The sequence below is a fragment of the Tursiops truncatus genome, chromosome 10, assembly GCF_011762595.2.
Source record: "Tursiops truncatus isolate mTurTru1 chromosome 10, mTurTru1.mat.Y, whole genome shotgun sequence".
Taxonomy (NCBI): domain Eukaryota; kingdom Metazoa; phylum Chordata; class Mammalia; order Artiodactyla; family Delphinidae; genus Tursiops; species Tursiops truncatus.
The window spans coordinates 81,473,050-81,499,826 of record NC_047043.1 but is presented as its reverse complement, the minus strand read 5'-3'; the positions used below and the strand labels follow the sequence as shown (position 1 = coordinate 81,499,826).

General features: G+C 41.6%; 1 protein-coding gene across 1 annotated transcript in view; it reads left to right on the top strand.

Annotated features, from left to right (window-relative positions):
• Positions 1 to 13,292: 13,292 nt before the first annotated feature.
• The window catches only part of TAFA4 (TAFA chemokine like family member 4), a 128,026-nt gene continuing 114,541 nt past the window's right edge, over positions 13,293 to 26,777 (top strand). The window contains exons 1-2 of the mRNA XM_019947428.2: positions 13,293 to 13,306; positions 18,149 to 18,264. Of these exons, the coding sequence (XP_019802987.2) occupies positions 13,293 to 13,306; positions 18,149 to 18,264 (130 nt within the window). The remainder of the gene's footprint in view (positions 13,307 to 18,148; positions 18,265 to 26,777) is intronic.

Here is a 26,777-nt window from a genome sequence, read left to right as displayed (position 1 = left end):
ATCTTTGTTTTCACATGCATTTCTCCCTTCTGGGGATGAAGAGTGCATTTGTTACCTGGAAGGTATAAACTGGTCCCTGGAAAGAGAGGTCATTCTTGCTGGCCTCCTGTGTTTTTGTGCTTTAAAACTCTCCTAGGGGGCTTCCCTGATGGCGCAGTGGTTGAGAGTCCACCTGCTGATGCAGGGGACACGGGTTCGTGCCCCGGTCCGGGAAGATCCCACATGCCGCGGAGCGGTTGGGCCCGTGAGCCATGGCCGCTGAGCCTGCGCGTCCGGAGCTTGTGCTCCACAACGGGAGAGGCCACAACAGTGAGAGGCGCGCGTACCGCAAAAAAAAAAAAAAAAAAAAAAAAAAGTCTCCTAGGGCTTCCCTGGTGGAGCAGTGGTTAAGAATCCGCCTACCAATGCAGGGGACACGGGTTCGAGCCCTGGTCCGGGAAGATCCCACATGCCACGGAGCAGCTAAGCCTGTGTGCCACAACTACTGAGCCCACATGCCACAACTTCTGAAGCCCGCACACCTAGAGCCGGTGCTCTGCCACAAGAGAAGCCACTGCAATGAGAAGCCCGTGCACCGCAACGAAGAGTAGACCCCGCTCGCTGCAACTAGAGAAAGCCTGCGCGCAGCAGCGAAGACCCAATGCAGGCAAAAATAAAATAAATAAATAAATAAAAATTAAAAAAAAAAACTTAAAAAAAAGAAACGAAAGCCTAAAGTGTGGTGCATCTCTTGTGTACTGGAATTATAGGATCATGACCTAATATTTCATTATATGGGCGTACTTGCTGCCAGAATGTTTCCCTGATGCCTGAATGAAGTGTGATTAGTGAACTCTTGTGTGGAACTGTGAACGAGACGTAGCAATTTCCTAGAACTCAGGTTCTGACTGTATTGCATTATAAATGTGAGCTGTGTCTTCTTTAGAGCCTGAATAAGAGGAGTGGCCTCATAGACCTTTATATGAGTCAGTGATGTCAAACCATGGGAGGAATTGAAGACAACTGCTGTGAAAGCCAAGAGATTTTCCCAAATGAAGAAACAAATAATCCAGAGTGTACTGTTGTCTATAGATAACAACTTGTGGTGATACCCGTAAGCCTGAGTTTTGTTTTAACTTTCATAATGTATTTTTTTAATCCGCTATATCTATAATACTGTCATTTCAACAAGTAATGACAGTATTAATTTTAAAACTTTAAATTATTGAAACTTTATAAAAACAATATTAAAACTTTATAAAAACAATATTAAAACTTTAATGAGGGAGTTCTCTTTTGGTTCTAAGTCTTTATGATCCTATGTGTTTTTTTAATACTTAGGGCGCATCTTAACTCAGATGGTAAATTTTCATTGGAAATGTTTGATAGGCATTTCATTTATTTTGCAATGTTTACATCAGAAAAAGTGGATATGTGACTGAAATTATGTGACGTATTCCTTCCTCAAATATGACCAGTTGTTTGGGGGACTCCATCTTTTTCAACAACTCCATTTTTGAACTGGGAGACGTTCTGAGTTGGATTTTCTCTACTGTGCACATTCCAGTCTTGAAACAGCCTCGGCTGACTACTTTACACCTCCAGCCCGCTCTCTGGTTTTCCCAGACTTTTTCCTTTTTTACCCTCCCTTTTCCTCCCAGCGTGGGGAATATCCCAGCCTAGTTTGCAATCCTGGGTCCACTAACTACTTACTTGTTTTGTGCTCCTGGGTACGTGGAATTACTTATATTCTCCCATGTTAGAGATTGAAAACAAAATAAAGTAAAACTGTCCTGTGGGTTGTTCTCATGAGATGAGAAGTGATGGTGTCTGATCTCATGCTTGGCTCAGAGTATCCAGCTGCTAGATTATTATCAAGATTCCTTGATTCTCTTCTCTAAACTAAGGTACAGAACAGTCAGATATGGCTTTCTAGTGTTTTCTGTGTCCCGTGAACACTTTTCTGGATTCTTAGATTATATATAATGTGATCTTAATATCAGAGGGAGTGATTGGTTATGAATCGCCGCTGGCCGGGACTGAGCTTTTTAAAATGTGTGTCCTCGGGTCCCTTTCCATCCCATCCTGTTTTCCCCTTGTCTTCCTCTGCGTCCCCTGACTGTGCTCACTTCCCTGTACTGAAGGCATTAGAGCTTGTTCCTCACATTCTTACTCACCTTAAACCAAACATTACCGAGTCCTTTGTGCCATTCATTCACATCCCGCAGTCTACCGAGAAATCCATCGATGAATCCCAAAGTGATTCATCGCTCGTTAGTTTCTGGGCTGTGTAGTCTAGATAATGTTTTTCATTTTATAATTTGGAAGTAATGCTTTTCCCTGAGGTAACCATGTCAAGGTGGGAGTTTCGAGTTTTGGTCTGGCAAGTAGAATGGGTAGAAAAAAGGGAAGAGGATGAAGAGACAGGACAAGTTGGGCCTTTTAAGGTATACGGTGTCTTGTTTACATATTCATGTGTGTGTACATGTTCCCATCAAAGCAGACTTGAAAAAACTTTTAAAAATATTTTATGAAATTGGAGATAAAGAGAAAATAAGGACAACTAAGCAAAAGGTTATTATATGATATCCTTGGCAAAAGGTCCCCTTCACTTATTGAAGGTGGACACTAAGTTTGGCTCTGAGCTTCCTAGCTGCCAAAGTGAAGAGTAAAAAACAATTGAGTATAAGATTTACAGTTCCATAAGATAGAAACTAGTATTCTTGGTACCAGTACCTGACACTTGAACCTTGCAAGTTAGTTCAGTAATTTGACTCCAGGTGGAGGGTCTAGGATACCCAGTGGTGTACATTAAAAGATCTCTTGCTAAAGAGGCCTGACTTCCTTAGTGCTGTGCTCTCCAGACATCTGGCCAGATTCATTCTCTCGTACTTCTGGGCTGAGACCTTAGTCTGACCCAAGCAAGCAGACGATAAAATGTTTTGCAGGTTTTTCTTTTCTTGAGGGCCTAGATAAGGCAGTAATTTTGTTGAACTTACATGTCAGACAGACTCCAGCCCTAGAGAGAATTAATGAGGGACAAATTGGAGATTGCAAAATGGGAGTTTGTTCCCTTGCTCATTTAAGCACTCACCCATTCATTCACAAATATTTATTAAAACCTGTTGTATGCTAGGCTCTGTTTTAGGCATAGGAACATCGATTTTTTTTTTTCGCTGCCCCACGCAGTTGCGGGATCTTAATTCCCCAACCAGGGATCAAACACAGGCCCTGGCAGTGAAAACGCTGAGTCCTAACCACTGGACAGCCAGGGAACTCCCCACATCAATTTTTTCTTGGTTTCTTTTGTCGCCATCCTGCTTCAAGCCATCGCCATCCGTTGCTTGGACGACTGCAGTAGTGTCTCATTTTCTACTCTTTCTCCCCAGAGGGCCGTCTCCACCCAGCAGCTGGAGGGCTCTTGTGCAAACCTAAACCATCTCCTATTTCTCTCCTGCTTACAACTCTCACATCACATTTGGAACCAAATCCCAACACTGTGGTCTGCAAACTCCTGCGTGATCTGCTCTCAGAACCCCCCCGACATCACCCCCCTGCCTCTCTTGCATAACTCACTTTCCTCGAGCCCCTCTGACTGCCTCTCTGCACTTGACCACATCCAGCTTGTTTTGGCATTAGGCTCCTACAGGGCCACGCTGTTTCTCTATCTGGGACCCTATTCCCCCGGAAGTCACATCGTATTATCCGTCATTATGTCAAGAGTCACCTTCTCAGAGAGGTTCCTTCCCAGAACACCCCATCCGTGCAGCCTCTCTTCCTCCAAACCCAGACCGTTTCTGTCACACTGTTTTATTTTTATTTTTTTTTATTGCGCACGGGCTTAGTTGCTCCGCAGAATGTGGGATCTTCCTGGACCAGGGATCAAACCCGTGTCCCCTGCGTTGGCAGGAAGGTTCTTTTTTTTAAAGCATCTTTATTAGAGTATAATTGCTTTACAATGGTGTGTCAGTTTCTGCTTTATAACAAAGTGAATCAGTTATACCTATGTTCCCATATCTCTTCCCTCTTGCGTCTCCCTCCCTCCCACCTTCCCTATCCCACCCCTCTAGGTGGTCACAAAGCACCGAGCTGATCTCTCTGTCTGTCACACTATTCACTTTTTCTTCTCTGTCACACTTATCTCAACCCACAGTTATCTTATTCACACCCATTTATTTGTTTGTCTGTCTTCCCATGGTGCAATGCAAGCTCTGGGGTACCCAGGACCTTACCACCACCTTCTGTGCCCAGCACCCACACAGGGCTTGGTGCAAAAGAGCTGATCAAAAAATACGTGTTGAAGGAATCATGCAGAGGTGACCCGTTGAGCGTGGGGTAGAATATGGAAGACTGCTCACCTGTTCTGTATGACTTCCACATATGGTCAGCGTGCCTTACCTACCTCCCCTCCCTTCCCCCTTTCTCTGTGTGGTTTCCTTTAGTGGCCCTTTCACCTTATCCACCAGGTCAAATCAGAACAAAGCAAAACAAACTCACACACATAGGCAGATCTTTTCTCCTCAACAAGAACCAACCAACCAACCAACCAAACAAAAAATTTAAAATTCCTGAACACCTCTTTACTCTCCTCTGTGTTGTTGCCACCTCCAGGAAGTTTTCCTGGATTGCAGCAGTCCTCACCAATCTTACTCTTCTCAACATTGTTGAAGTCTTTATTTTTATTATTCCAAAAGACAATGGCAAATATTAATGACCTACTCTCTTCGTTGCCCCATGTATGTCTTTTCCAATTAGTTTGTCATTTTTAGATAGACAGGAATTAGTCTTATTCTTGATTTCTCTCAGCATGTCTTGGTATAAAGCCAGAACTCAGTATGCTTTTGTATGTATAGGCTGTGTTTAGAGCATCTTTAGGTATCTTGGGGAGCTTTCACAGATTGTATCATGGATTTGTGTTGTAGAAGTAACTGGGAGAACCAATAAATACTGAATCCCGTCATGCTTGTGCTTATTTTGTGTAGTTTTCCATATAAATAATTACCATTTCATTTAGAAGCTTTTTACTATATTTTGACTTAACTTTTTTTGTGATGCCATTTAGTGTGAAATTGTTATTTAAACTATAAGTATCTTATGCTTATTTAAGTATAGTTTTCATTCTGTTTATAAATGTGACTTTACTAACAAAATTAAAATATACTTATAATAAAAACATGTAAATCAGATTATGTTAGCACCGGCAGAAGACTTCCTTTTTTGGCCACAGGAGGGCACTGTTGTCAAACAAAAGATGACTACGTTTGGAAATTTAATAATGGTTTAGGTTAAGCTTTTAAGAAGCATTTATCCCACTAATGGATTAAAATGACCAGTATTCCCTGCGATGGGCATTGTCTTGCTGTGTAATCCTGTTGCAGTTGAATTTACTGTGTATATATGTCCACGAGCTGTAAATTATCAATAGCTGCATCTTACCGTATTTTTCCTAAAATGTTCTGTGAGGCTTGTTACAGCTGGAAGGCACTTTGGTGATCATGTAGTTGAACTATATTAGTTTACAGGTGAGGAATTAGGGAAGCATAGAAGTGAAATGACCATTCGTTTGGGAGTAAAACTAGAGACTTACATTTATTCATTTATTCAACGAAATGTATTTAACACCCATGATGTGCAGGGCATCATGTTAGGGATAGGGTAGAAGAGAAATAAGACGTAAACCCTCCCCTCCAGAGCTTTACATTCTGTTTGTAAATGAACATACAACCTCCACCACAGCAAGGTAACTATTCATGTCATAGGAATTCTGTTACTGATACTTACGTACAACTTACTGTATTTTTATAAGACTACGTAGAAGCTAGTGAGATCCTATCACATAAAATTTTTTTAAATAAAAGTTCGAGTGCTTGGCTCCTTGCGGGTAGCCTTCGAAATATGATGTTGGTTATTTGTCATGCTAAATAAAATCCTGGGACACTGTTTTGATTCTTTGAAAGTTGAGAAAGGAGAGGAAATTTTCCAATTAAAAGCTGGTCTAATTAAAAGAAAGAACCCCTTAGCCATAAGGATAATTGGGCCTTGAGAGATTTATGGCTAAATTGCCATTACCACTCACATTTGTTCAGCCCCAGACCTGGGCAGTTTCACTTGGACAACGAGCTATGGGATCATGCTGAGTGTCCCTGAATTTGTTGAGTGCATTTTATTTTATGTCACTCTCAGGTCTGTTTTCTCTGTTTTGTGACTGATAATGGCTGTCGCTGAACCATCATCACTTAGCGATGATTGCTTTCGTACATTTCATGGTCACTTGTAGGCTAGAATTTTTATTCATTAACAAAATGCATTTTTTGCCCACACTTCCATTGGAAAGGAACATGTCACTGCATGGAAATAAAGATACTGCGGGTTTGTAAGGAATTTTTCAGTTCTTAAAGTGACAGAATGTGAACCTTAGGAGATCACAGCATGTCTATTTAATATATTCGAATCATCTCTGACCAGAAGGGCCCTTTTGAAGACCTCTACCACCTAATTTAAATGCGATGGTATTGGCAACACTTGAAATTAAAGCGCCATTTATAAAATTTTGTAAAATTCTTTAACGTTTAACAGACACAGTTATTGTCTTCAATGGCTCACTTAGAACATGCTTTGGCATATTGTAAAGTGAAAGAGTAAATTCTTCATTGATGTTTTTTAAGTTAGCATTAAAAAAGCAACTTATGACATGTATATACCACATTTTGGCAGCAAAACATGTCCACTTGAACGTAAGACACTGCACATGCTCTAAATTACAAAGTAATCCCACGCATCATGTGACAGTTATAAGTGATAGCTCAGCTGAGGCATCAGCCATGTATCAGTGCTTGAAATACATTCACAAAAGCATTGATAACCTAGCAAGTACATGTGCTTTTCATCAGCACCCTCTTAAATATCAGCCGCTCATTAATACTTGTCTGGTTCCAGCATAAATTTGTCAAGAGAGAGGTTACACTTGCTTTGCATACTTTTGTGGAAAAGCTGTTTGAAAATTTCCAGAAGACAATGCAATGTGGTTGTGTTATTTAAGCAACTAGAAATGGAAGCATCTTTCCTCCTCTCTGTCTGAAGAAATGATGAATTATTTCAAGGAGGCAACTTCTGTTTCAAAATTTCCATTGGTTATCAGACAAGACCTCAGTTGGGGGACCATCCTTTTAACCCTTTTCCACTCATAAAACCCTGCTTTTACTCCCCAAGCCCAGGTTGCTAATTTATGAAACACTCCTCGCTTCTATCATCTTCCGTCTTGACCGATTTGAAATTGGTGTGGAAAAATGATTTACAGCGATGTCTAAACTCTTAAGGGTATCACCTCTTACATCATTAGCTGGAAGAATTATTCCTTACTTGAGCCCTGATACCTGAGGGGCTGAGAACCACAGTTACCAGATCATCCCAGTAGATCCCACTCCGGGAGGTCAGCTGAACTGATGGTGAGTCTGGAAATAGTTATTCAAACATTCCCCACTCCGCAGGTGACGCAAGACAGTGCTTGGAAACCTCCTAGGTGAGTGGGCAGGCAGGAAAGGGCAGTGCTGATTGGTAGCTGGAGGACTGTCTGTTTTGTTATTAAGCCAGAACCTGCCTTGCTATATTGTTGCAAAAATGCTTCTGAATTGGAGTTTATCAGGAAATGAGTCTGAGTGGATGGGCTGAGAAAAATCCATTTTGTTTTGTTTCGATGCTGAATTCCTATAGAAATCGACAGAAGTCATTTAGCCGTATGTTGTGGCTCTGCTATATTTTTGCTGAAGCGTCTTCGAGGAGTTCTGATCTGAGGTGCGGTTGTTTTCCATCTGTTTGAAAAATGGCAGCTTAAGTGCTCAAGGTCTTTAGGATTCTTGTATGTTTGGTCTTAATTTGGAAAATGACATAAGCCTTTAATAAATCTGCAGCAAATCAGAATCACTGTTGTTCACCAGCCTCTCAGAGATGAGGCCGAAATTATTTAGGGGTTAATATAAAATAGCTTATGCTCCAAGCCAGGGTCTGGTAGCTAATTCAGCCCACTTGTCTACGCATGTGGGTCCACAGACAGAATTTTTATTTTTAGGTTGATGATCAATGTCTTGAATTCCTGAAGAAAGATAGATTTATTTTCATTCTGTTTACTAAAGCATGAAAAAGGACAGATGCTTTTTGAAAATGTGAAACAGTAGGTACCTTGGTGCCAGATGGCTTGAATTTGCATCCTTGCTTAGACACTTGCTAGCTGAGTGACCTCGGGCAAGTCCCTTGTCGTCTCTGTGCCTCACTCCCCTCATCTGCATAGCAGGGTAGAAACAAATCCTACTTTTAAGTGAGTTATTATGTTAAGTGCCTGGCCCATAGTAGGCACTATGTAAGTGCTTTCTATTTATTTTTATTTATTTATTTATATATTTATTTTGGGTGAAGTAGAAAGGAATAACTTTATTGCTTTGCCAGGCAAAGGGGGCCACAGTGGGCTAATGCCCTCAAAACTGTGTGTCCCGACCTGGAGCGGGCAGCGAGGACTTTTATAGTAATGGTTCAAAGAGGGCTTGATCAGCTTGTGGACATTGTTCTGATTGGCTGGTGGGGAGGTGAGTGGGCGTCAGCCTCATCAACCTTCTGGTTCCAGCCGGTCTGGGGTGTCCGTGCTCCTGGGCAGCATGCAGTTAACTTCTCCCACCTGGTGGGGTTTCGGTGTTGTCATCCTAAAGCTGGTGGGGAGGTCAAGTCTAGTAGCTCGGACGTTGAAAGCAGTCCATTGCTGTGTGCTGTTTATCACTGCAAGTGTTGGAGGGTCTCCTGTAGAGGCGGGGGGCGGCTGTGTCTCGCCTTGAGAACAAGGACACTGGCAGCAGAAGTTCTGGGAAGTACTCCTTGGCGTGGGCCCTCCCAGAGTCTGCCAGTAGCCCCACCCCAGAAGTGCTTTATTTATTTGGTTTTTTTTTTTGCGGTACGCGGACCTCTTACTGTTGCGGCCTCTCCCGCTGCGGAGCACGGGCTCCGGACGCGCAGGCTCAGCGGCCATGGCTCACGGGCGCAGGCGCTCCGCGGCACGTGGGATCCTCCCGGACCGGGGCACAAACCCGTGTCCCCTGCATCGGCAGGCGGACTCTCAACTACTGCGCCACCAGAGAAGCCCCAGAAGTGCTTTTTTTGTTTTTTGTTTTTTTTTTTGTGGTACGCGGGCCTCTCACTGCTGTGGCCTCTCCCGCTGCGGAGCACGGGCTCCGGACGCGCAGGCTCAGCGGCCCTGGCTCACGGGCGCAGCCGCTCCGCGGCACGTGGGATCCTCCCGGACCAGGGCACAAACCCGTGTCCTCCGCATCGGCAGGCGGACTCTCAACCACTGCGCCACCAGGGAAGCCCCAGAAGTGCTTTTTAAAAAAAACAAACTTCCGCCGGGGCCTTGGGTGAGTATTCAGAGAACTGAATTAGCCAGAAGATTTCAACTGTCAACTCTCCTTATTGTTTAAGATTGGTAATAAGTTCTAAATCATTTTAGTATATGTGATAAACTGAAGTCTTTTAGTGAATATTTATTGTCTTATTCTGATATAATTTCTGACTTAATGAAAAGTCAAAAGAAGAGTACAAAGAACTCCCATATAACCCTTTACCCTGAGTCACCAATTGCTTGCATTTTGTTTTGTGTTCATTCACTCTTCCCTTCCTTCCTTCCTTTCCTCTTCCCTTTTTCATGTCTATTTTTTTCCTTCAGAATCATTTGAAAATAAGTTGGAGACATTTGCCCCATTATTCTTAAATATTTCAGGGTGTATTTTTAATAATAAGGACATTCCCTCTCCTTTTTTTCTTTGTCTTTATTTTATTATTTTATTGAAATATAGTTGATTTACAATGTCTGTTAATTTCTGTACAGCTAAATGGTTCAGTTATACATATATACACATTCTTTTTTTAATATTCTTTTCCATTACGGTTTATCATAGGATATTGAATATAGTTCTCTGTGTTATACAGTAGGACCTTGTTGTTTATCCATTCTGTGTATAATAGTTTGCATCTGCTGATCCCAACCTCCCAATCCATCCTTTCCCTAACTTCCTCCTCTGTAGCAATCATAAGTCTGTTCTCTAAAGGACATTCTCTCTCTTAACTGTAATACAATGATCAAAATCAAGAAATTTAATGTTGATACAACACTGGAATTTAATCTATAGGCTATATTTAGAAATTTTTAATTGTCCCAGTAATGTCCTTTATAGCTATATGTGTGTAAACATATGTGTGTATGTGTGTGTGTATGTGTGTGTATATGTGTGTGTACACGCAGTTCATTCTGAGAATGACTATGTGTATATATTTTTCCTGATCTAAGATCCAACATAGGGTCACAATTTCATTTAGTTGCCCTGTATCATGTCTTTAATTTTAACCATTCCTCAAAGTTTTTTTGTCTTTCGTATCCTGGAAACTTTTTAAGAATAGAGAGCAATTACATTCCAGAATGTCCCTCAAATCTGAGTTAGTCTCACGATTAGGTCCAGGTTTAAGGTCGTTGTGTCTTATGGTTTTAAAAGGAACGGTGATGTTTCACCAGTGTAGATTTTTGGAGTGAAAAGATGAGGAGAACGTCGTGCTGCATAGATTGACATGCGTGGAGGGAGGTGGGTGTAGTGAAACTCGCATAAGAGGTATTCTGAGGATGCTTATTTGCAACAAGTAAATAACTATATTTTCGCAAAATAATCCTTTTAGGGAATTCACTCTACTAATAGTGAAGGCAGGTAGATCAAGAGTTAGAGCCTTGCTATTTCCTTGAAAAGAAATCAAGCGCAGGCAGAATTCTTTCTTGTGTACAACAGAAATAAACATCTGAAGAATGGTCTCCTCTGTCTGGGGAACTCAAAATTTCTTGGTACCAGGAAACATAAACAGGCATCCTGCTCTTTTGCTGTAAAAGAGTGACTGTCTCCACATAAGACCAACATGTAAGGTGAAAGATGAAAAATGTAACCTAGCATCTAAATGCTGAGTTCTTTTCATTCTGACAATGACCAGACACATTAAAATATATTTGTAGTCTAGATATAGGCAATGCCTTTCGTCGTTATAAACACCTAGTCTCTTTAAAAATGAATTACTTTATTTTTTAGTTTGAATATTTTATTTTTTATCGAAGTATAGTTGATTTACAATGTTGTGTTAATTTCTGCTGTACAGCAAAGGGATTCAGTTATACATATATATATGTTTATGTATATATATGTATATATACATTCTTTTTTATATTCTTTTCCATTATGGCTTATCACAGGATATTGAATGTACTTCTCTATGCTATACAGTAGGACCTTGTTAGTTATCCATTCAATATATAATAGATAAATGAATGACTTTTAAAGCAAATGATGGAAAGGACTGTGCTATTGATGTGAAACAATGGAGAGGGAAGTAGAGTGACCGGAAGTAAATGCTTTTGGCGTAATGCACAAAATAACTGATGGTCTTGAATGTACTAAAGTTTGGAGGTGACAAGAAAGCATTCATCCTTTTAAGCAAGTGCCTAGGGTACACTCTGGGAAAATCTGACTGAATGAGTTACTGCTCAGCCTAAAATTAAACTCGGCTTTTTGTCTGGCATACGAACTATTGGATCACATTTCTTTTCACAGATGGATACATTTTTTTTTTAATGAATTGAAAAAAGAATCCCCAGTGGTTCCCTTTGTGTGAAGAAAAAAAGATAAATATTAGCTCGGAAAGGTCATTTTGGTTTCCAGTATGTGGGGAGTTCATTAGGATGGGTTCTGATAAATTATGCTGTGCACTTCTTTCCGATAACAGAAGGTCACATTGTGCCCTTGGGTGGACATCAGGACAAACATACTTAATAAAGTTGGAGGATCTGGGAGATGACTGTTTTCCAGTGGTTTTTTTTTTTTTTTTTCCCCGAATACCTTATATTTATACAGTTATTCGAAGCCACTTCCCTCTTGTAGCGCTGATGACTCAAGGCCTCCCCTGTCTCTCCTGTAGCCCCGAATGGGTGGATCTCAAGTCTATCACCTGAAGTGGTCTCTAGACAAACATCTGTAAAGGGGCATCCAAAGAAGAGAAGAATCTCAGTTGTGCTTGGTGGTGGATTTGTAATGGGTTCCACACGATTCAATAGTAATTAGACTGTGTTGCAAAGATAATTTTTATGTCATATTTGCAACTTAAATATTTATTGTTGCCCATCATTATTTCTCTCTGATCTCCACCCCTGGGGGAGACGTATTTAATTTAGCAACATTAAAAATGGGTAGTTTCTTGGGGTTTTTTTGTTTGTTTTTTTTTTCCTTTTTCTTGTGATGTCTTTTGGTTTGGAGTCATCTGAGTCTTTCCTGAAAAATGTTTTCACTGAGTAGAAAAGTCCTTTTAGGTCTGTGCATTAAAGGACGGTGTTGAGCGTCAATTATGGTATTAACAAGTTTTTCTGTATTTTGGTATGGTGTTTTATGTTGGAAAGATTTTTGCCTTCTGCCTCCCATCAACATTTTTCAAAAAGCATCCTTGCAAATTGTTTTTTTTAATTGAAATATAGTTGATTTACAATATCATGTGAGTTTCAGGTATATAGCAAAGCGATTCAGTTATTTGTCTATATATATATATTTGTATATATATATTCTTTTTTAGATTCTTTTCCCTTACAGGTTATTACAGAATATTGAGTATAGTTCTCTGTGCTATACAGTAGGTCCTTGTTGGTTATTTTATGCATGGTAGTGTGTCTTGCAAATTGTTTAGCATCATCAGGTTTATATCACAAAAACATAGGAACTCAGATCTTCATGCTGGCTTTTCCACTGCTCTGTGAACTTGGGCAAGTTGTAGAACTCTTGGGATTGGATTACCTCCAATTTCATTTTCATCCCATGGTTAATGAAATGAGAGTGAAATTTTGCATGGTTTAGACTGTCTGTCAACTTGGGAATGCCTTTGCTCTGGAGGGAACTTCTACTTTAAAACTATATTATGTTAACTAATATGTGGCTAGTTAATAAGTGTAGAATTCTGTATCTTCCTCCCCTCCGCTCCGTCTGTTAGGACACTTTACGAATGTGGATGTGTTTGGCTGTCTACCGCTTGCCTGAAAATGCAGGCGGCATTGTAAAAAAGCCACTATTTTGCTACTGGACATCTGCATCATTTCAGCATTAAAATGCTAATGGATTCCTGTCTTTTTTGTTTTTTAAAATAGGTCTTCCAAGCTAAGATAATTTTTTGGAACTGCAGAAGTGGTCCTAGCTACCAATGGGAATTTGGAGTCACTCTGAAATACATCCTGGAATAATTGTGTTTGGCTGGAACCTAATCTTATGAAGTCTCCAAGGTAAAATGGTTTTAACACATACCTAGAGATGGTATCTTTACGAAGCATAAAGAATTTAGCCACACTGAGTATCTTAGCGTTGATGATCCTTTATAAAAGCCTTCTTTTTATGTTGAATTTTTGGGAATTTGGGGAGGTTAAAAAATTTTAGCTCTCATCTTTGAAATCATTTCAGTTTGTAAAGCAGTGTTTCAGCCGCTCAGCAGGGTACATGGTGAGATTTTTAAGGTAAACCAATTTTGTTTTACATTTGGGCAAAATTGTTCCATGTAGTAGAAATTGAGGTATCACGGTAGATGTAGTAGGTGAGAAATCCTTTTACTGGCGGAGGGGGTCCTAGATTATTGAATGAAATAAAGAATCATTGCTCAATAGCGGCCCACTTATCTGTAGGCATTTCTCTGGGGAATCATAGCTACTGTCAAGTAAATACTTAACTTATAAGTACTCTAGGCACTGGGAACTTGTAACTGTTCACCCCGCACCGGTATGTAGAATTGTCCATGAAGAAGAAGTTAGATCAGGAATTATCACCCGAGGTTTGGAACAGTGGCCCCTGAGACTTTTGATTTGGGGTTTGCTGTTGGGATCCAAGCAGGAAAACAGAAACCATCCTGATAACGTGGAACAGAGGGAAGTGAATTCAGGGAACTGGTTACACATGTGATGGGAGAGTCGTTAAGACGTTAAGCAGAAGATACAGAGGCAGCCCAGAGATCAGCAAGAGCAGGAAGCTTCTGCCATCCTGAGGCTGGTGGGACATAGGAGGGCAGTACTGCCGACCAGTGCTTAGGGGAAGGGACCTTCAGCGGGAGCTGGATCCATGGTGGGCCCTTCTCTTGGAAATGGACACTGTGGAGGAGAAATGGCCACTCCATAGCACCTACCAAGACAGAGAAGGTGGGGAGAAATACCCTGCCCTTTCCCTTCCACCCTCCAGGCTCCAGCCAGGGTCTCCTATTGGTTAAGCCCAGCCAGGAGCCAGGTGATTCAGGAGGCTGGGAAATGCAGTGTATGGGCGTTACCCAAGGGAAGGGGAAAGAATGGTTCTGAGGGCAAAACAGGCCCAGGCTGGCATAGAGTTTGTATTTGAAACCTCTTCCCATGACATTTTAGTGAGCGTGGCACAGGCTTTTCTACCTCAGAGGATGAGTCTTCTCTTGAGGCTGATTCTCACAGCCCCACCAAGTAAATTATGCACATGCCCTGGAATCTTCTGTCTGAAGATGGACAGTAGTGGTCGGTGATGCACTACCCAGAACCCCCTTCAGGAATGAAGGATTTATTCCCTCAACTGTTGGAAGTATTACAGAAGATGGCCTACAGCTCCTTTGAATTGTCCTCAATTCAAAGAGCCTCCTTCTTGCTGGGGGACTCGCCCAATGATCCAGTGGTTAAGACTCCACACTTCCAATGCAGGAGGCGCAGGTTCGATCCCTGGTCAGGGAACTAAGATCCCACATGCCATGTGCTGTGGCCAAAAACAAACAAACAAACAAACAAAAGAGCCTCCTTGCTGAAGATTTAAGACTTTCCCTTATGTCCAAGCATAAAGGCCTGGCCCCTCACTCCAACTTGGTACCGAGGAGAAGGGGCGTCTCAGCTGTGGAACTCTCCATAGGGTTATCTGAGGCTGTTTCCTCCTTCTGTCTTGCCTTCTTCTCGCCCCTTCCCTTCCACAGGTGATTCTCCCTAGAGCATCCTTTAAATAACCCCCCAGGGAAGCTCTGCACTGTGTTTTTAAAACAAAGAAAATGGGGCTTCCCTGGTGGCGCAGTGGTTGAGAGTCTGCCTGCTGATGCAGAGGACACGGGTTCGTGCCCCGGTCCGGGAAGATCCCACATGCTGTGGAGTGGCTGGGCCCGTGAGCCGTGGCCGCTGAGCCTGCACGTCCGGAGCCTGTGCTCTGCAAAGGGAGAGGCCAGAACAGTGAGAGGTCCGCGTATCCGCCCCCCAAAAAACAAAAAACAAAAAAAACAAAGAAAATGGAATAACTTGCCAACATATAAAGTGTGTAGACTGCATATCAGAAAACGGCTTTTCTTTAAAAGTCATTCCTGGCATCACTTGGAGCAGCTGCTCCTAGACAGGTCTCTACAGTACCTACTGTTCACCAGTGCTTTTGACCCAGGCAGCCTACACATTTATTTGGAGATATTTGAATTTTTGATCCTTGAGTAAGAGGGATAAGCCTTTGTAACAGTTAGATCAGTAACTGATATTGGGGTTAACAGATGAAATTTTAAAACATTATCGGTGAGATAGAGCACCTCATTCAAAAATTCAGCAACTATGGAATTCTGAACCTACATGCTTTCCCTGTTAGTAATAAATTAATAATCAATTTCCTGAAGTGAAAATATAATTAAACAATAGCACCTCAAGCTCACGTAGGCTTACGTGTATATTCTTTGCCACCTTTCAAACTGATCCTAGGGTTTCTACTTACCATGTGTGTGCTGAGGTGGGGGAGACAGAAGACATGCTTTGTAAAATTAAGGCATGTGCAGGCCCTTCAAAGCAAAGAGACCCTATGTTTCCATGTCGGTTTAAAATTTTCAGGGTTTCCAAGTCAAGGGGCAAAAAGATGTCAAGCTTCGAGTCCCTTCTAACACCGTGCTCTTCAAAGATAATCTTAGAATCTTGTCTCACTGTGGTTGCTTCAAAGGCAGATTGAGTCTCAAATCAGGGAGCAGTACGAGATCTTTCAACAAGATCTATTTGACTAACTTGTGAGAGGCCACAGCCTACTTCCCAGAGTGTGATGTGGGCACCAGGTCCCCAAGGCTGTGCCTTCCCTTGAGCATGGAATCATGGTTCTGGTTGAGGCTCTGTGCGGCTGACAGCCATGGGGTGGCTAGACCCTTCCTTCCGGGATTTCCTCAGAAGCTTTGCCTCTAGTGTTACCCAAACAGGGATCCATCCCCATGGGCCATGTCTTTATTGTCTGCCCATGAGTGTTTATACATCTTGTGTCTATGAAAAGGGGGTTCCTTTGATCCTCTGTGGTGGATCTTTTATCCTAAATACCATGAGACATGTGCCAGGCAGAACCTAGTATCACTGGAGTTTCAAACGCCAAGAACTACGACTCTTGCTTGAAAAAGTTAATTAAAAAAAAATAGCAAACATAAAAGTTAATCAAGTGCTGTCTAATTTCTCTATAATATCAAAAAGGGCAGAAAGTTAGGGAGGGGGCAGTAGAATGCATACTGGCTATTTTCTTTTTTTTTTTTTTTTTGCGGTACGCGGGCCTCTCACTGTTGTGGCCTCTCCCATTGCGGAGCACAGGCTCCGGACGCGCAGGCTCAGTGGCCACGGCTCACGGGCCCAGCCGTTCCGCGGCATGTGGGATCTTCCCGGACCGGGGCACGAACCTGTGTCCCCTGCATCGGCAGCCGGACTCTCAACCACTGTGCCACCAGGGAAGCCCCTGGCTATTTTCTTTTTACTTACTCTTTTTTTGGGGGGAGGAGTTGTTTTAGAATAGACCACACAACCATATCTGTGACCTGAATTGTCTTTGAGCAACTGTCTGGGTATTGTCCATTCATATGAGGTGAAGTTTATTTTCCCAGGTTTATTGAGATGTAATTGACACATAACACTGTGTATGTTTAAGGTGTACACTGTGTTGATTTAATGTTTGTCAATTGCAAAATGATTCTCAGCATAGTATCAGCTACCACCTTCCTACTATCACATAGTTACCTTTTTTTAAAATTAATTTTTGGTGATGAGAACGTTTTTCTTAGCAACATTCAAGTATATGATACAGTATTATTAACTATAATCACCATGCTATACATTAGATCCCCAAACTTGTTAATCATGTAACTGAAATATTTGACCTTTGGCTAATATCTACCCATTTTCCTCACTCTCAACCCTTCGTAACCACCATGCTACTTAACCTGTTTCTCTGAGTCTGTCTTTTTTAGATTCCATATGTAAGTGAGATCATACAGTATCTATCTTTATCTGACTTATTTCACTTGGCAATAATGCCCTTAAGGTCCATCTAAAATTTTGTATATGGCAAGATTTCCTTTTTTCTCATTGCTGAATAATATTTCATCATATCTATCTCACATCTTCTTTATCCATTTATCTGTTGACATCTATATGAAGTTGTTTCTCTATTCACCTGTACTTGCTCATATTCCCATCAAACTTTGAGATTGGATTAATAAACTATTCAGCCAGTCTTCTAGGCAGAGGGCGTTAATAAACAGAGGAACCAGGGGAAATCTCTCGAGCCTGGTGTGAAAGTTTCTGTGGTTTCTTTCAAATGAGGAAACCACATATCTTCTATTTGAATCCAGCTCTAAGTATGTCGCTTTTTAAATTTCATGCTATAAAATAGTATATAACCCCCATGTTCTATCAGGGCCCCTCAGGCTACACTCTAGGGATTCATAAATAGACCTCTCACCGAGGCATGTAGCTAACTTCGAAAACTTGTACACAGGGAGATCAGCTCAGTGCTTTGTGACCACCTAGAGGGGTGGGATAGGGAGGATGGTAGGGAGATGCAAGAGGGAGAGGGGATATGGGGATATACGTATGCATATAGCTAATTCACTTTGTTATACAGCAGAAACTAACACAACGCCGTAAAGCAATTATACTCCAATAAAGATGTTAAAAAAAAAAGGTATTTATTGAAAATTGAGTGAATGCACAGTGCAAATAAGGTTGGATTGGCCTTCAGTTTCCTTGTGGGGGAAGAAGTCCATAGTTGAGCATCTTCCACTGCTTTCCCTACCTTCTCAGGATGGTGTTTGCTGAAAAGCCTTGTGTCGCTCAGCCCTCACTAACTGCGTCCTGCTTTCTTTCCAGGATGAGAGTCTGTGCTAGGTCAGTCTTGCTGTCTCACTGGCTCTTTCTGGCCTATGTGCTAATGGTGTGCTGTAAGCTGATGTCTGCCTCCAGCCAGCATCTCCGGGGACACGCAGGTAAGCCCTTTAAGCTCGTTGCGCGCCACTGAGATCAAGTAATAAAACCCTTTCAAACACCAAAGCCCACATTTTATTTTATTATTTAAAAATTTTTTAAATTTAATTTATTTATTTTTGGCTGTGTTGGGTCTTCGTTGCTGTGCGTGGGCTTTCTGTAGTTGCAGTGAGCAGGGAGCTACCCTTCATTGCGGTGCATGGGCTTCTCATTGTGGTGGCTTCTCTTGTTGTGCAGCACGGGCTCTAGGCGCGTGGGCCTCAGTAGTTGTGGCACGTGGGCTCAGTAGTTGTGGCTCGCAGGCTCTAGACCACAGGCTCATTAGTTGTGGCACCCGGGCTTAGTTGCTCCGCGGCATGTGGGATCTTCCCCGACCAGGATTCGAACCCTTGTCCCTTCCGGGTTCGAATCCCACAGGGATTCTTAACTACTGTGCCACCAGGGAAGCCCCCTAAGCCCACATTTTAGACACAGGTAATTGACAAAAGCTTTTGATGGTGTGTAACTAACCAGAGGAAGCATGAAATACAACAGAGTAAAGCAGTTTAAGGGTTTGATGCTTAAATCGTGTTGTTCTGGACATCTATCTAAAATGTCCTCCAGGTTTTTCCTTTTTTAACTTCCTGAGTACACTTTCATTTTTTCAGTGATTTTTCTCAAAGAATCCTGGAAAACCAGCAGCACTTTGTGATTATATACTCCGGCTTCCTTTGAAGGCAGAACATCTTCATTAATAAACTTAAATGAACACTTCCAGGGCTACAGTGAAGGGAGCTTTCAGATAATTTTAAGACCGCTTTAAGAAAAGATGGTGAAAGATTGAAAAAGAAAGGAACAAAAGAAAAAAAAAGCGGTGGTAACTTTTACACAGGGCCTAAAATAGAATGTCTGAAGTTTTAGAGAATCATTCTGTTAATTTCTAGTGAGACCCATGGCTGTAGTTGCTTATTTCTAAAGAAAGATGAAAATAATCAGTAAAGTATCTGTGTGTATGTTCGTGTGTGTTTCTTGTCCCCTTTCCTTGTTACATCTACATTTAAAGTGACACAGACTTGGAAACTCCCCGGAGAATTATGTTTTCCTAAATAATTCACATTTGTCAGTGGACTTGTTGTCAAGCAATTAATTTGCTGTCTCTGCTTCAGTAATTAGAGGTGTGGCAGTGCCAGGCATGCTTTGACTTTTTAGTGAAAGAGTGAAGCTTGAGCCCTAAACTATGTATGCATCAGGATTGTAAAGTCTCTCTCCAAGAAAGTATGTAGAGAAGTTTGTTAGTTATCCTTACCCTCAGATATACAGCATGTGAAGCTCTCTACTTAGTTATCCTGATAAGTTAAGGTTAAGATTTAATTTTAGGCTTAAGTTTCTTTTTAAAATAAAGTTATTTGTTTATTTTTGGCTGCATTGGTTGTTCGTTGCTGACGCAGGCTTTCTTTAGTTGCAGCAAGCGGGGGCTACTCTTCATTGTGGTGGCTTCTCTTGTGGCAGAGCACGGCCTCTAGGCGCACGGGCTTCAGTAGTTGTGGCCCGTGGGCTCAGTAGTTGTGGCTCGCAGCCTCTAGAGCGCAGGCTCAGTAGTTGTGGCGCACGGGCTCAGTTGCTCCATGGCATGTGGGATCTTCCTGGACCAGGGCTGGAACCTGTGTCCTCTGCATTGGCAGGGGGATTCTTAACCACTGCGCCACCAGGGAAGTCCTAGGCTTAAGTTTTTAAACTCTCTCATGACTCAATTGTCCTTAAGTAATAGTTTCAAGAAGACAAGAAAATTAATGATTGAAATTTTAATGAGTCAGCATAAAATCAGTACCATTTGACTGCTGTGAAAGTGCCCAGGGCTGGTTGGTTATTGTGCTGTGTATATTTTGGTGAGCTTGCTCTTAAGGATAGAGAATTTGAAGTCATCAGTCTTATCTGTTTGATACACATCTCGTTTCTTGGGTGCAGGTAGAGAGTCAGGCTAGTAAAGAAGCAAAGCATTTCGGGGTGGGGAGTTATCACCCGCACATTTCCAGATGTCAGAGAGATTATGATGAAAAATGATTAAACTTGGAGGAAACAGGGGACATGACTGAATCTTCAGTATTTCTTTATTTCAATATTCATTTATTAAAAGGCATTATACTTAGGTTTTTTTTCTTCCAGGTTAGATTACTTATTTTTATCACCCCTCCACACCCAACATATACACACTGGTAGTCTTTTTTTCCTTCTTTTTAAAAATTTTTTTATTGGAATATAGTTATTTACAATGTTGTGTTAGTTTCAGGTGTACAGCAAAGTGAATCTGTTATACATATACATATATCCATTCTTTTTAAAGATTCTTTTCCCATACGTTCCATTACAGAATATTGGGTAGAGTTCCCTGTGCTATACAGCACGTTATTGTTAGTTACCTATTTTTTTAATTAGTTATCTGTTTTATACATATTAGTGTATATATGTCAATCCCAATCTCCCAATTTATCCCACCAGCCCCCAGCCCCCGACATTGGTAGTCTTTATGCGAACCTTCACTTTTAAATCTTTGTGGCAATCCTCATTTCATACCATAACCCTTTAAATTTGGAAAACGTGGAACTGTAGTGATAAATCTAAATTAAGATTAGAATTGTGTACACAAGAGATGCAGTGTCTTCCATATAAGCAAAGACCTTCCTGCAACCGGGAGGGTGAGAAGTCTGAGCAAAGCCTTGGCAAGTTTTGCGCAAGAAATGAAATTTTCATCTTAGAATTTCTAGATGATTTTATTTGGATTCTCAGCCCATTTTTGGTATTTTTTGTCTTTTGGGGGATTCTTCCTGCTTTCGTTTTTGGAACTTAAGTCCTTCTCACCTCTTATCTTAACAACCTTCAAAGCAATCAGGACTGGTTCCGGCCCACAAGGGGCTCTGTTCTCTCACTGGGGCTGCAGGCTGCATGAAGAACCATCTTTACAGAAGTACAGACGTGCCTCGTTTTATTGAAGTACAGGCATGCCTCATTTTATTGCACTTAGCTTCTTTCTTACACTTTGCAGATCTTGCATTTTTTACATATCCAGCGTCTTTTGGTGCCATTTTTCCAACAGCATTTGCTCAGTTCATGTCTCTGTGTCACGTTTTGGTGATCTTTGCAATATCTCAAACTTTTCCATTTTTACTCTGTTCGTTGTGGTGATCTGTGATCCGTGATCTTTGATGTGACCCTTGCGAAAAGATTATAGCTCTTTGAAGTTTCAGATGATGGGTAGCATTTACAGCTTTGAAGTATTTTAGAATGAAGGTATGTGAATTGTTTTTTCAGACATAATCCTATTACATACTTAATTGACTACAGTATAGTGTAAACATAACTTTTATATGCACTAGGAAACCAGAAATTTCATGTCTTGCTTTATTGCGATATTCACTTTATTGCGCGGGTCTGGAGTCAAATTGGCAAAATCCCTGAGGCCTGCCTGTACCCTTTGCATACCCGCAGATGAGGGCTCCTGAATCCTACTGTGAAGTCTTACTCCCTCGCGGGTTTCTTAAGCTGTGTCCTTGATGCCTGGAATATAATGGGTGCTAAATAAATATTTATTAATAGGCTGATTTTTGCCCATTTGTCACCCTGTGATCAATTACATAGTTTTCTCCTGGTGGTAAAAATTCCAGAAAATAATAGGCAGATGTGAAAAGATAGGCTTTTAACTTTTTGTTGACTATTAGGGTTCTCCAGAGAAACAGAACCAACACAACTAGTTTATTATTGATATAAGGTATTGGCTCACACAGCTATGGAGGTTGAGAAGTCTCATGACCTGCAGTCTGCAAGCTGGAGACCCAGGAAAACCAATGATGTGGTTCAAAGGCCTGAGAGCCAGAGAGGCAATGGTGTAGATTCCAGCCTGAGTCTGAAGGCCTGAGGTCCAGGAGCACAGAGGGCAGGAGATGGTCAATGTCCCAGCTCAACAATGAGGCAAAGAACAAATTCAACCTTCTTCTGCTTTTCTGTTCTATTCAAGTCCTCAAGGGATTGGATGAGGCTCACCCACAATGGGGAGGGCCGTTGGCTTCACTCAGCCCCCGGCTCAAATGCTAACCTCTTCCAGAAACACCTTCACAGACACATACAGAAATAATGTTTAAGCAGATATCTGGGGGTCCCCTGGCCCAGTCACGTTGTTAATTTCATATAGCCTTCTAGGTATTGTTTTACATAGTCATCTATATTTTATATATTTTCTATACTGTTTTAGATTTTATGTATCCACACACCTATCCTTCTAGAAAAAGGCATGTATATACCAGTATGTGTGTATGCACAGATGTCTCTTTAGGCACCCTGTTTTGTACCTTGATTTTTTTCCCCATTTAACAATAAAGTTTAGAGGTCTTTTCATGTGAGTGCGTGCAGATCTGTATCACTCTCTGTAACACTGCATAGTCATCTGTTGTGTGGGTGTACCATAAGTTATTTGATCGCTCCCAATTTTGGTGGACATATAGCTTGTTACCATATTTGTACAAATATATGTGTCCTGACTTCAGATGAATTCCTGATAGTGAGATTGCTGAATTAAAGTGCATATAAATGTATGGGAGTAGGCTAATTTCTGTGACACACAGACCAAGTAAATATACATAATGGCTTAAATAAAAGAAATTGTATTTCTTGCTCATGAGGGCTGGGTGGGTAATATGTCAGCTGGATGTTCTCCTCTACTGTGGTCTTCTTGGAACCACAGTGGATGGAAGTTCTAGTGTTTTCAACCCGTGGCCTTAAAGGTTGTTCTAGAGTGGTCTTCATTCCAGCCAGCTGGAAGGGAAATGGGCATGGAGGATACACCTGGGAGGTGTTGATGAACGGGGTTAGACGCTGACTGCACCCCTTGAATTGTCCTGCCATTGGCTGCAGCTGAGGCCCATGGCCACACCTTACTGCCTGGGCTGCTGGGAAACATACTCTAGCTGTGGGCCCAGTTCAAAGAGGAGACAATGATTTTTGGTGAGTATCCTGCAGCCTTTGACACAACGCATTAAGGTTTTAATAGTGCAAAGTGCCCTCCAAAACTTCTGGACTTAGTTGCACTTACACCAGCAGTAATAGTACGATAACTCCCGTTTCCCCAGACCCTCATCAACTCTGGGTGCTATCAGGTCTTACTGTTTTGCAAATATGGTAATGAAAACTGCTGTTGGATTGTCTTGCAACTCTTTTTTTTTTTTTTTTTTTTTTTTTTTGCGGAACGCGGGCCTCTCACTGTTGTGGCCTCTTCCATTGCGGAGCACAGGCTCCGGACGCGCAGGCTCAGCGGCCACGGCTCACAGGCCTAGCTGCTCCGCAGCATGTGGAATCTTCGCGTTCCGGGGCACGAACCCGTGTCCCCTGCATTAGGAGGCAGACTCTCAACCACTGCGCCACCAGGGAAGCCCTTGCAACTCTTTTTGACTAAGTACTCAGTGTGCTGGGGGACTATTTGTATTTGTTCTTCTTTGCACTATCTTATCCTTTATCCGTTTTTGTCTTGGCTCTATTGATTGTTTACTTGTCGATTTGTGAAAGCTCTTTGAAAATTGAGGATACCCGAGTACTTTGATCCTCATTTCCTTGTTTCTTCCTGCTTTTCCTTTGCCCACTACTTCCGTTCTAGCAAGGCTGTGTATTCCAGCAGGCTGTGTGAGTGAGTGAGTGAGTGAGTGAGTGAGTGAGTGAGTGTGTGTGTGTGTGTGTGAGAGAGAGAGAGAGAGAGAGGGAGAGAGAGGGAGAGAGATGGACAAAGATGGACAAAGAGGGAACTGGCGGTGGCAGGGAGGTGTTGTACATTTCTCTGATGACCTTGCAATGGCCACGTGGAGTTTCTTCCCAGAATTGCGCTCAGCTGGTGACAAGGTCAAGGGTCAGACCTGAGAAACTCTGCTCAGATTTTTGGGTGTATCTGAAACAGCCTGAGAGCGGGAGCAAGTTGCAGAGAGTTAACTGAAGAAGCCTCTGTGCGGTGTCCAGAAGCACCCCTGACACTGTCCCAAGACTTTGTGGTTCATGCTGGCCAATTAAGGAACTGTGTCCCTAGGAAGCCCTAGTTGGAAGTTTTTTGGATGCTTCTAATGGCTCAGATTAGGAGAGTGGCTTGTTGATGGCTGTGTATGAACAAGGAGATACTATACAATCCCATTTCCACCCATACCTCTAAGACAGAGAGGGAGGGAAAGAATGTGGGACACCGCCCCTAATTTGGGCAGATCGGATGGGGTATTGTTAGGTGTGGACCGAAGTTTCATTTTAGTTCAAGTGTAAGAAACAAAAACACACCTAATTTTCACAGGATTAGTGGTAGGAATCTTTCTTTAAGGCACATGGCATTGATAATCTTTCACAAGAGTCCAGAGGTAGTATCTTTAAGGAATTAGAAAACACAAAAGGCCACTTTGTTGCTTTTAAAATTCTACCTGACATAATAATTGAGTAGGAGACATGGGCTTCTGTAGCCCTGATCTGTAGGAAAGGTGTGAGAGCCATTTGGTAGGTTAGTTTCTTTTAAAAGGAAGCCAGAGTTAACTCTATTATTTCTTCAACTAGCACTTTGTCCTTTTGTTCCCTGTCTTGCCCCTCCCCAGCCCCATATGTAACATCATTTCCCCACGAGAAGGCAGCAGATGTAATGCAGTGGAAAGATGCTGATAGGTTCAGAAACTTGAGAGTCATTTGAAATTAACTGGCTGGTTACATGATGAGTTTGGGACACAAAACACCCTACATTCTGGAGATTTATCCCTGGGAATATTTGGACACTTCAAAAATTAAAATTTTCCCCTTTGAAAACAGAAGCATAGCTACTTTTCCGTTATAGCTGAGAGAGTTGGGAACTGGGGTGCTGCTGGTTTACAAGTTCATTTTAATAGTTCCATTTCTCCAGAGAGCTTTAAGTATGACTGGTTTGGGGTGTTTTCATTCCAGCAGATGCCATGGTGCCTAGCTGCTATTTAATATACTCCGTTTTGGTGTAAAATCTCTTATTTAATATATTCTGTCCAAAGTATTAAGGGCCCAAGAAACTGGAGCACAACTGAGAATGAGGCAGCAAAGCATAGGGGGCCTGGAGTCAAACATAACCCTGGTTATGCCACATCCCAGCTGTGTGACCTTATCCAGGCCACTTAACCTCTCTGAATTTGCTTCATTATCTGTAAAAATAAAATGATGTACATGCCTACCTTATGGGGTTATTGGAATGATTAGCTAAGAAAGTAGGTGAAGGGATTAGTACATAGTAAACACTCAATAAATGGTAGCTATTTTCATATTTAGAAGCATCCAAAATGAAAAGAAGTCTGGAAATTTTCAAGGAGTGATTGACGGCTTTGTATGTGTAGGGAGATGTGATCAGTGGCTTAAGATTTGAAGCTTTATCGTGTACAAGAGAAAAAGGCTTGTTTTTCATTGTCCTAGAAGCTGACTGTAATGAAGAGAATTTCTTTATGAAGACTGGGTTTCAGCCCAACCTTAAGAAAAAAGAAATTTCTAACAAACAAGGCTTCAGAAGCTGAAAACAGAGTGACCCAAGGATGCTGAGAGCCCTCTTACCTGCTGACCTTCAGCCAGATCTTCTGTAGAAGGGGCACCTCACTACTGGGGGCTGGTGTCAAAAATTGTGACAGGTCTGAGATTTCTTGCAGGCTAACAGGATAGCATGTCAGTTTCCTGGATGCTTGCAGAAGACATGAGATCCCTGGGTCAGAGAAGAAGGGTTTATTCTCACTGCACACTGAGCAGCAGGCATCCAGGTTAGCTTACATTCTCCTTTCATACTTGGGCTGGTTACAAAACCTCTTTGGGGCTCAGCCCCTTCTTCTGTAAAGTGGGGATAATAAACAATAAAAGTCATCCTTAAAGAGTTGTAATGAGGAGTCACTTAATACTGGGAAAGTGCTCAGAATTGTGTTTGCGCAGTAAGTGTTTAATAAATGTTAGTCATCTTTATTGAGAACTGCCTTCTCCTTTTGAGTGAATCCCGGTTTATAGAGATTCTGTAATGTTTAAATTTATGGAAATTTAGGTTTTCTGTTTTCTCTGTTATAAATGATACATGCAGAACATGAATGTTGTTGGGCTTGTGTGCTTTGCTGCCTTGTGTTGTTTTTAACTTTGGTTAAATTGTATGAAGAGTGCACCTAAGTTTGGGCTCATATTTCTGTCCCCTATAAAGGCTGAATTTTTATAGGAACGCTGCTGATGATTTTGATTGGAATGACTATTTGAGCCCTAATCTTCCTAATAGAAGAAACTTCTATTTCTTTCCAAGCAATACAGATGGTTTTGAAAAATATTTTGTCTGCATTGCCAGAGTTCTGACACTAGGGGGCAGGCAAGGCTTAGAAGAGCTAAATAGCGAGAGGCAGGACTCTAGCCTGATGCAGCCATTGTCTGACAGAAATGGGGGAGCCACATATGTAATTTTAAATGTTTTATAACCACATTTAAAAAGTAAAAAGAAACACGTAGGTTGATTTTAATAATATATTTTATTTAATCTAATACACCCAAATATGAT